The sequence below is a fragment of the Diuraphis noxia genome, unplaced genomic scaffold (assembly GCF_037042655.1).
Source record: "Diuraphis noxia isolate RWA-SAM2 unplaced genomic scaffold, SU_Dnox_SAM2 contig0002, whole genome shotgun sequence".
NCBI lineage: Eukaryota > Metazoa > Arthropoda > Insecta > Hemiptera > Aphididae > Diuraphis > Diuraphis noxia.
The window spans coordinates 22,909,600-22,921,397 of record NW_028301712.1 but is presented as its reverse complement, the minus strand read 5'-3'; the positions used below and the strand labels follow the sequence as shown (position 1 = coordinate 22,921,397).

The 11,798-nt window shown below is 25.5% G+C and overlaps 1 protein-coding gene across 1 annotated transcript; it reads right to left on the bottom strand.

Moving 5' to 3' along the window:
* Nucleotides 1-5,539: 5,539 nt before the first annotated feature.
* On the bottom strand, nucleotides 5,540-11,697 carry LOC107164081 (cardiolipin-specific deacylase, mitochondrial). Its single transcript, XM_089220996.1, has 10 exons — nucleotides 11,014-11,697; nucleotides 10,523-10,607; nucleotides 10,273-10,455; nucleotides 10,016-10,128; nucleotides 9,498-9,636; nucleotides 9,096-9,185; nucleotides 8,608-8,718; nucleotides 7,820-8,093; nucleotides 7,468-7,702; nucleotides 5,540-6,059 (listed from the first exon to the last, which is right to left on the bottom strand). Exons 1-10 carry the CDS (start codon nucleotides 11,103-11,105, stop codon nucleotides 5,999-6,001), a joined length of 1,383 nt encoding a protein of 460 aa, XP_089077122.1. The 5' UTR covers nucleotides 11,106-11,697; the 3' UTR covers nucleotides 5,540-5,998.
* Between the last annotated feature and the right edge of the window lie 101 nt (nucleotides 11,698-11,798).

Here is an 11,798-nt window from a genome sequence, read left to right as displayed (position 1 = left end):
ACAAAATTATGAATTTTGAACTACAAAATAATTTGCGAATATTCATATGGTTTTGACGAATTTTTGTCAATATTTGAAATTCAAATGCTAATAGAAATTTAATTTGAATTTCCAGTGGACAAATTTGTAAGGAATATAACATTTTTATTAATAATTATTAAGTATAATACATAGTAATAATGTGTATATAATATATAAAAAAGCGGGTAAGTCGTAGATGTCGCTCTGCTGTACAGTAAGTTACAAGTGGGTTACTGTAATGGATGGGATTAAATTTGAATCCAATGATATTACATCATTGTATACGAAAAACGATTCTGAGCGGAGACGGTTTATCTGCCTAGGATATATTATAGATCATTATGAATTGTCTAGCTTAAAATAAATTGCGAATTTTTGTGATTTTTACGTATGTTGTCAAAATTAAAATTTGAATGCTTGTAAAAAAAAATTGTAACTATGTTTTTCTTTTATTTTTCAACTGCTATTGTAGAAATATTTTAGGAGCCTTGCAGGGGCGTATTTAAGGGAGGGGCACATGGGGCCCGTGCCTCCCCCATTCACCGTATTTTATACTTATTTTTATTATATGAGAAATTTTACAACTCTACGCCCCATGTACGTAAATTTGAACTTTTTGTTTGTGCCCCCCCCCCCTTAAGACATTTCTAAATACACCCCTGGAGCCTTGTATTTAATTTTTAAATCTTAGATCTAAAAAGAAAAACTTTTATGAATTTATATCTAAGATAATTTGAATATTGCCGTAATTTTTACGTATTAAGTCAAAATTTAAACTTTAAATGCTTATAAAAAAAAATCATGCCTATGTATTTTTAATATTTTTCATCTGCTATTGTTATAATGTGTTAGAAACCCTGTATTAAATTTTCAAGCTTATGTACCCAACAAATAAATCTCCGTCTTACATGTGCGTAACATAACAAATTTATGCTCAGTAGATCACTTTTAACTCCGTAGTTAAAAAATTAGTGCGAATTGACCTCTTATAACATTTAAAGGTAAGAATATTATTTAGACGACTTCATGGGCTTTTTACTATATTTTAATTTTGAAGCGAGTTATAAGTATTTTAATATGAACAAAATATTTATAATTTTATATATTTTATAACTCACTTCAAAATTAAAATATAGTAAAAAGCCCATGAGGTCGCCTAAATAATATTCTTAACTTTAAATGTTATAAGAGGTCAATGTCAATTCACACTAATTTTTGAACTAACGGAGTTAAAAGTGATCAGCTGAACATAAAATTTGTTATGTTACGCACATGTATAAGACGGAGAAAACAAATGCGGGTATCACGTCCTCTTAACACTTATATGGCAATCATCATCATAATGATCATATAAATAGTAAACAATATTTCATCATAAAACTTACTCTGTCTTCTGTAGTTCTGTTCTAAAATACTTAAATGTATAAATTACCTACATAATTATTGACTAAAGATTGTTACCTTCTATGCTCTTAATTATTATATAATAGGTACAAGGTACATATAATATACATACACTTTTATTATTTGCAGTCTACTAATAAGTAATAATAATTGGTACATGCAGTGCCGGCCGAAGATACGGGCGAACCGGGCGTTTGCCCAGGACGCTTTTAATATACGAATATTTTATAAATTTTAGCGTGATATTTATTCAAATTAACAATAATATAGCTAAATGACTAAATTATCTATGACAGAATATTCTGTTATATATATATATTTTTATAGATTTTACTTTTTTACTCCACTTTCAAATTTGTATTATTACATTACAAATAATAAAAAATAATATACAATGATATACAATCATTAACTGGGGAAAACCAAAAAAGTATGTGTTACAGCCGATACGTATATAATAAATTGTATCAAAATAACTTTTTAAATCCTTTGCCTATCCATATATATATAAGAATTTTACACAAAATATGTAGGTAAGTATAAAAAGTATTAAATGTATTATGGAGCATTTGATTAAGGGCGCTTTTCAAAAAATTGCCCGGGGCGTCAAAATATCTTGGACCGGCCCTGGGTACATGTAGGTATATTATTATTATAGCCTATAGGTATAGGCACATGAAAAACAAAACAAATAGTTCCTAACCTAACCTCTCAAAAAGTCGTACCAGGTCGTCTACCAAGTACCAATGTCATTTAATGACAATTAGTTATAAGTAAATTTATAATTGATACAACAAATTTAACACTGTCGCGTAAATTGGGTACTATATACATTTTTTATACAATGGCATTATCGTCCAGTGACATCTTATGATGAATAATGTCAATATAGAAAACGTTTCACGGCCTCGATGAGACATTATATGACATTGGATAAACACTTAAAAGGGTTTATGTCTTAGTCCTTGGTATTTAAGACTTAACTTATCTTCTAGTTGATTTCATTAAAGCAGGAGACACAATATATACTAAATATTAACAATGAAACACAGATAAAATATTTATTATAATATATTAAAAATTATTTATATTGATTTTACAATGACGTGTGTATTTTAAATTTTTATTGTCTGTCATCATCACCTTATGGAAAAATATAAATTCTGAATCTATTTTTAAATTTGTATGTAGTTTTTGAGTAGAAAATTGGATCTTGTTATTATTTTTGGATACCCATACAATAATAAAAAAGTTCCGAGTACCTGCATTTAAAAATAACTAGAAAAATAGTATGTGTATTATACTATTATTATAGGAAGTCTGATTAAAATTTAGACTTTTAAATACTAGACGTTTACTGTACACAATGCATCTTAAGATGGACGTATTACTTTGTATCAAATTACTAGCTAACGAACTAAATGCCTACTTTCCATTCCAATGAATAGTCAATGTATGTTACAAATTAAGGCAAAAATTAAAAAAGCTGGTAAGTCGTGGATGTCGCTCTGCTGTACAGTAGGTTACTGTAATGGATGGGATTAAATTTGAATGCAATGATAGGTATCATTGTATACGAAAAACGATTCTGAACGGAGATGATTTGTTAGTCCAGGATATATTATATTTAAATATTGTCATATATTCTATTTTGAAACAAATATTTTATTTTTCAATTAAGACGCATTTTGCATAAGGCATGGTTAATCAATTAGTGTAGTTATCATGTAGTTATCATAATTCATAATACCTTATATTATCATAGATATACGAATACCTGGTTTGAGGATAAATCGTTATCATTACGCGATTTCATAAAAATTTAAAAATCAAACGCTCAAAACATTTTTCCTACAATGACGCTTCAAATTTTTTCTATAGCTATTTGAAACTATTTGAAGCTACTTATGGAAAACTTGGTGTTAAATTTTATAACCTTAGATATAAATACAAACAATATTATGGATTTTGAACTACAAAATAATTTGCAAATATTCATGGTTTTGACGAATTTTTGTCAATATTTGAAATTCAAATGCTAATAAAAATTTAATTTGAATTTCCGGTGGACATTTTTTTTTTGTGTTAAAGATTGACAAATTTGTAAGGAATCTTGTATTAAATTTTCAAATCTTAGATTTAAAAAGAAAATTTTTTATGAATTTCTAGCTTATAATAATTTGCGAATTTTCGTGATTTTTACGTATGTTGTCAAAATTTGAACTGTAAATGCTTATAAAAAAAAAATGTGTGACTATATATTTCTTTTATTTTTCAAATGCTATTGTAAAAACATTTTAGGAGCCTTGTATTAAATTTTCAAATCTTAGATATAAAGGGAAAATTTTTTATGAATTTCTAGGATAAAATAATTTACGAATTTTAGTGATTTTTACGTATGTTGTCAAAATTAAAATTTGAATACATGTAAAAAAAAATTGTGTAGCAGTTGAAAAATAAAATAAATTTATAGTCACAATTTGTTTTTATAAGCATTCAAAGTTTAAATTTCGACAAAATACGTAAAAATCACGAAAATTCGCAAATTATTTTAAGCTAGAAATTCATAAAAAAATTTTTTTTTAAATCTATGATTTGAAAATTTAATACAAGATTCATTATAAGTTTGTCAATCTTTATCACAAAAAAAATGTCCACCGGAAATTCAAATTACATTTTTATGAGCATTTGAAATTTAAATTTTTACAACATTGGATTTTCACTGGATTTCACATTTTCATTTAGCGATTTTCTTATTTTGGTTTAACTCTAAAACAAATGACCGCAGATACTTGAAATTTTCATTGAATGTTTATATAGGCATTTTCTATTTTTGATACAATTTAAAAAATATTTAGATTTGTTTTGAGCTGTTTACTGACATTTTAATTTTTCAACTTTTTTAGTTTTTTTTTTCCTATAAAAGTATAAATATCGATAAAAATTTATTTGTTGGGTAGAATAGCTTGAAAATTTGATACAAGTCTTCTAACACATTGTAACAATAGCAGTTGAAAAATATTAAAAATACATAGACGCGATTTTTTTTATAAACATTTAAAGTTCAAATTTTGACAAAATACGTATAAATTACGGCAATGTTCAAACTATCTTAGATAGAATTATAGAATTCCATAAAAGTTTTTCTTTTTAAATCTAAGATTTGAAAATTGAATACAAGGCTCCTAACATATTTTTACAATAGCAGTAAAAAATAAAAGAAATGCATAGTCACAATTTTTTTTTACAAACGTTCAAAATTTTAATTTTGACAACATACGTAAAAATCACTAAAATTCGCAACTTATTTTAAGCTAGACAATTCATAAAAAATTTTCTTTTTAAATCTAAAATTTGAAAATTTTTAATAATCTATAATATATCCTAGACAGATAAACCGTTTCCGCTCAGAATCGTTTTTCGTATACAATGATATAATATCATTGGATTCAAATTTAATTCCATCCATTACAGTAACTCACTTGTAACCTACTGTACAGCAGAGTGACATCTACGACTTACCCGATTTTTTAATAATATTTATTTTTTTAATTATTTAAATAAATTTTTTTTGTATAATACAGTTAAAAATTTTAATTGACAACATTGCAGTTTTTTTTGTGTTCAACTGTGTAGGTTTTCTAATGTATTTTTTTATCCTTTGATACGCCGACAAATTTGTTCAATTGTGTCGTAAAAAAGGTGTTTAATGCTCAAACATGTTGTAGGTAGGTGTTGCAGCCACTCAGATGTATTAAAAACTCTTCAGGGGCTGGCATGACGTCTCGCCAGTCTCCGACATAAAGCATTTCAAATTTTTTTTTACCAATCACTTGATCTTTTGTACACGCGATATAAGCAGTCGTTCACACAGGCACACTTCATTCTGGGGAGGATATCAGGCAGGTGGTATTTTTCAATGGGTTATTGGTTTCATTTGATTTATAATTGGTTAATATGGTGGTGTGTAAAATAAGGTTATATTCGGGAATACATGTACGTGAAATAGTTAAATACAAGTTAAATACAAGTTAAATACAAGTTTATATATATTTTTTTATTTTTTGACAACAATATGTGACAAGTATTTTTTCAATTTTAATAAAAAATTGGATTAGGTATGTACATGCAGTAAACAACCAAAATGTGAAAAAAGTCAAAAATTAAAAGACCTTAAAATAAACAATAGGTATACAAAATAAGACTTTGCGTTAGAAATGATAAATTTTACTTCAAATTTGTAATTGCTTTATCAATTATTGGAAGATTCAGTAAAAACATGCAATTGCATGAAGTTCTTGGTTTTATTAATAATTAAGAATAATTTAACTTTTATTTAAGTACCATCATATATCCTATCATGAATCCTAACATATTTCCATATTATTTATAGACTTATTATTACTCAACATAAAAAATAAAAATAAATATTTTGTTACAAAACATAACTTTCTTTGTGTTGACCTGGAATATAATACAAGAAAATTTAATATTATAATACAAATTATACTAAAAGAACACAATTAGTATCTTAAATTAAATTAAGTGTTAAAGCTCTGGAGTTATAACACAATCATAATGGTTTGTCATAATATTTCTTTTGAGCTCGTTGAAAAGCTTCAATTATCGCAGTTCTATAAACAAAAGAAAAATTATAAAATTATAATATAACTTCTATTCATTAACAAAATTTACTAAATAAATATTCAAAAAAAGAAAATCACAAAAAGCATAAATATTTTTATATTTTATATAATTTTGATTGGTGGTTAAATTACTTATTACAACAAATTATTTAATGCGTTTCATGAGCTTCAACTAATATAAAACTGTCCACAATTACATACACAATATAAATGAAAATTATATATATTATAATTATATATGATGAATTCCTTAATTAATATTTTCATTAAAATATATACATATTTATATTTTTTTAACAGACTCTTTGGACAAAAAACATTTTAATTTAACAAGTCAGAAAAATAGTTTATATAAGAAATAATATTTGAAATGTTTAATACTTATATAATATTACTAATGCACAGGGAGTCAGGGAAATACTGAAGGGAATAGGTTGATTGTGCAAATGCACCATTTGATTATTTTTTTAATAATTTGGACTTTTAAAAAAAAAATTCTATCTTTGTTAATTTATTTATTTCTATGATTATGGCAAACAATTTTCAATTTTGAGAAACTCTATCGCAACTTTAGAATCAACGTAAGTAGTGTCAGCCTGGTTATGGCCGCTAGGTCATGAACGTTGCTATAGGGCCCTTCGTTTTTTTTAGGGTCTCATACATTTTTTATTTCCTTGTCCTGTTCCTGGTTTTTAAAGGGATTACTGCTTATAAAGTATTTATCAAATTATTAAACCGTATGTTATTTGGTGTAATCTTGAAAATTTTGATGTCCAGGGTAAAGAAAAATTGTTTGAATAAAATGTCATGTAAATTTAGTGCTTCTTAAAAAAAACTGATCCATGGGCCTTGGTTAGGTTAGGTTACACTGGCCGTAAGTACATTCATGAAAGGACAGACATATCATGTAATTAGAATTTTAATTTTACTCATGTTGACATCGCCATTTGTGATAATATATTATCATATATGAGGTTGAGCATGAGTGGTCAAACTATTTTATGTTGATTATATTCTATGATATTATATTGTGATTAATAAATCAGTGACCAGAGTAATTTTTAATTAATCCAAATTAGTTATGATTTATTAATCTGATTATTGATGTGAAAAGATTTCATACAAATCAGTGTTGGTTGGGGGAGGGAGGATTTGCACCCTACAGTTTATGTTTCCGCCAAAAGCAGTTTGCAACTAGTGAGCTAATTCTCTGCTGGAATCCCTACTGGTGTATATATTTTGGTTACAAGTAAAATAATTTCAATGGAATTATAAAATAATATTAATAGTTTTTATGATAAAATATTACATTATTTATTTATGAAGTAGTTAAAATTAATATTAATCAACATGAAAATAAATACTTAAAATAAAAAATCTAAATCTCTAAATTTACTTGAATGTATTTCGGTGAAGTAAAAAAGCAGCAACATGTCCTGTGTCGACATATCTGACCTCTGCACCAGGCCAAATATCTTCTAATTTATCCATGGTATGTTGGGGCACATAACCATCTCGTTTTGCACAAACTGCTATTACTATATCCATATCAACAGGAGGTTTAAAATTTTTTAAATGAGTACATTCATCCATGATACCTTTCATAAAACTCAATGCTTCTAAATTTAAATCTAAAAACACAAACAGCACAATAAATATTGTTGATGTAAATTAATTTTAATTTTTGTTACATATCTATGAATTATGTATAAATATGTACATAAATATTATTGTATTATTAACACAACCTTCACTTTTTGAATGTTTATTGAAAAATCTCATCATGTGTCTTGTTTGTTTTAAGTCATTTTTAATTTGTAGTTCATTGTTTTCTTCGATTGACGGATCATCCAAATTATCAAATGTATTGGTTAATTTTAATTTATTTAACTCTTGTGATTGACATACATTTAATGAACTTTTATCTTTTTTTGAATCATCAAACATAAAATTTGATTGTATGTTGAAATGTGAATCAATATTTATATCTTTGATAAATTGTTTACCTGCATTAAATTTTATCTATAACAATAAAGCAAATAATAATAATCAATTAAAGCATTTGTGTTGCACAGAATTAGATTTTTAACTGTTTTAAAATAAATTTTTATCTGACAATTTGATTTAATTATATTAAATGTATATAGCTAACTACAGAAAAATAATTTACTGTAAATATTCACATCTTGTGATCGATCACCACTATTAAATAGATAGATTCCACAGTTTCAATAAAAAGTTGTATACTAGGTTTATAAGATGTATACTATAAGATATTCATTGAGGGGGAGGCTGAATCTCTTTGAGCAATCCCTGGGTACACCACTGTATACATACTATATAAATGCTTCAATTAGAAATATATATTATATCAACACTGTAACCTTGCTACATTATAGCCTGTAAGTGAACGGTCTAAGTTTTTTATTTTTAAATTATATTTACTGAGTAAAGTATAGAAAAAAATTAAGGATTTAGTAGCACGAGCCACCACTAATTTGAATAATTTTTTACAGCAATAAATAAAGTTAATTACATTCAACTTGTTGACTTCATTATCAATGTTCACTACTTCATTTTTATACACAGAATTTGATTTATATTGTTGTTCCAGTAAATTCCAATCAATAGCGCAGCTAATAGCACCCTATATTAAAATTTAAAAAATTTGTTATTAATATATATTAATTATAGAATGACTTTCATGCAACCATTATTTAAAAAATAACAATATTTAAGATTTATTTCATAGATAAATGATGTATAATTATATTCTAATAAATTCTTAAGCCCAAACTATAACTTTTTCCAAATTTAATTAATATTTAATGTAAATTAAAAGCTTTGAAACTATTTTCATAAATTAGCTCAACATGTTTGTTATCTTAGATTATTAACAATCACGGACACAAACATTTATTTTAAAAATTAAAAAAATTAAGTGTTATTAAGGGAAGAATAGTAAGACATCCAATAATATATTATGTACACACTAATACTTTAATAGGTAATGGAAATAATAACCTCTGTAAATACTCCGGAAGCTGTTGTACCAGATAAACAAGGAACAAGAACAATTGGTTTTGGCCAACTCGCAGCAGCTAGTGATGCCATCTAAAAAATAATAGTAGTAAAGAATATTAGAATCAACTAAAGATTTATAATTGAATATAAAATACAAAAAACCATAAGTTATAAAGACTGAATTAAATATAGTTCTTGAACTTAAAATAAATATTTAATCTGTTACACAAAAATTAGAACAACACAATTGCATATTTATAGTTTATACCTGGATTAGTAGTTTGGTTTTGGTTAATGAAATTGAGTATCACAATAAAATTTTTACCTATTGCAATTATTTAATAATAAATGTTAATTTATTAATTCTTAAAATATACATAAATATTTAATAAGAATACTTACATGTCCGCCCATAGATAAACCAGTGACACCGATCGGTCCAAATCCCTCACGTTCACACCAATGAAATAATACAAGGGATTCCAATATCAAGCAACCTCCCATTACAAAAATATCGGAAACATTGCATAAAATAGACCTACTGTAAATAAATACACAAATGAATATGAATGACTGTATTATGCTTTAAGTATAGCAAAAAAATAATAATCATGCAATAGACATTTTTACACAAATCAAAAAGAATTTACCAATTGTTTACTACTTAAAGTAATATTCTATATAATCAAGTATAAATAAATCTAATCTCAAGTAGAATAAAAATAAATAAGTTAAATTTATTTTTCAAATTTTATACTTTAAACACAACTTAACAACTGTAAGAACAAGAAAAAAATTTTATTATCAAGACTCAATTGTAAATATTCATCTAAATATCTCTATCACTTTATAGTGGCTCGAGAATGTTATATAACTATTGGAATACATAACTATACTTATGAATAGAATGGCATACTAACACTTGATTACTTGGTTTTCTTTTTCCATAGAAAGGATTTTCTAATATTATTGATCCAATTGCTGCTTCTTTTAAAAGAGGTTTTGCTAACAAAGCTCTTCTTCTCCAATAATTCTGAAATACATAAATTTTTTTTTTAATATTAAATTTATTATTATTATTAATATACCTACTAGGTATACTTCAAATGATTAATTAAGTAATCTGACAACCTGTTATTCAAATTATTTTTTTAATAATAAAAATTAAAGCAATTACTTGATCTCCTGTGCCAGCCATGTGTACACACATAGGTTTTATATTTTTTGAAGGCCATTTTTTTGGTAATAAAACTTGGAAATGAGCAAGGTGACTCTCTTTTGGCACTATATCTGGAAGATAATAAGAAAAAGGTGATTGAAATACTCCTTCTAATGTTATTGAATCAGAATCTTCCTTTTTCTGAAATAATTATAATTTTCTGTAATACATATTATTTAAGAATTAGTTAATGTGTTTAATTATTTACTTTAACAATTTTGACAGGATAATCAGATGCTACAAGTTTGAAACAGGAGTCTCGATCTATTATATGATTTCTAAACTGAAACAAACTAAAATAGTAATGCACAAAATTAAATATATACCTACAAAAATTATATGGCACATTAATTATTATTACTTGGTAATTAACAGCAACTACTTAAGTAAACAAATTAAATAAGAATTGATCAGCAATAATAACAGTCATTCAAGGTAGTAAGTGGCGGGGGTGACTCTTAAGATGCACACCTCCCATACTCCAAAAATAAAATAATTTTCAAAGACAAATTAGAAATATAAAGATTATAAATTAATATTTCCCCCCAAAAAAATGTATATAATTAAAATTTTAATTGATATTAATGTAAAATAATATCTTATAAGATAGCCACAGTGACAGTACTCATATGTACCTACATTATTTTCTCAGTAAAAATCTTGAAATGTAAACAGTATTTTGTTTTCTAAGATACTCACCTTTTAAGTTTTTCAGGATCACCCCAACCATTCACAAAGTATTTAGTAAGCAACAATTTTCTGTATATATAATCAAACTTATTAATTGACATATTTTTTATGATGAATGCACAGTAGTCGAGAAGCAAATAAAAACAGTTAACAATAATGTAATTTGAAAATGTCTTTGTTCTTAACTAAAATTTCATATTTATATAGGACATTGGTGTACATGATTAATACATTTTAAACGAACAAAATAAGGTCAAAAAGGTTAAATAAGGGATTAGTAAACAAAAATATTATTGCATTTAAACTATGTACAGAAAAATAAAAATATTTTGAAAAATTGTTGTTTATGTATTTTTCAAATACGTCATGAAAAATTAAGTAAATAGAACGGTCGATACGGTAGCAGTGTGGAAACGTGTTAATACGACGCTATACTGGTATATTTATATTAAAATATTAAATCAGTTAATTAAAAAAAAAAAAAAACAATTTTAGGCAATAATAGGACGCACAGAATGACGAAGATCTACCGAGATAACAATATACCTAATATTAACATATTTTGACATCATTGTTTTGTTAAGATCTATGGAATATAATCAATATATATATATATATATTGTAATAAACTTATAAACTCTCTTTATGGTTTTCATGAACAGACAAAAAGGTCTCTATCAGACAATATATGACAAATAGAATAATATATGTTCTATGAAATAGAAAGAATTAGATCAGAATTCTGCAAAAATATTGGACGTAAGGAACAGAGATAAGAGTGGAATTTAAGATAG

Bases quoted from the DNA above. Each gene is read 5' to 3' on its own strand.
- LOC107164081 (XM_089220996.1), bottom strand. From the start codon at position 11,105: ATGTCAATTAATAAGTTTGATTATATATACAGAAAATTGTTGCTTACT. The intron at 10,608-11,013 runs GTGAGTATCTTA...TTACTATTTTAG, and splicing joins GATCCTGAAAAACTTAAAAG to TTTGTTTCAGTTTAGAAATC. The intron at 6,060-7,467 runs GTAAATTTAGAG...TTTTGTTTATAG, and splicing joins CTTCACCGAAATACATTCAA to AACTGCGATAATTGAAGCTT.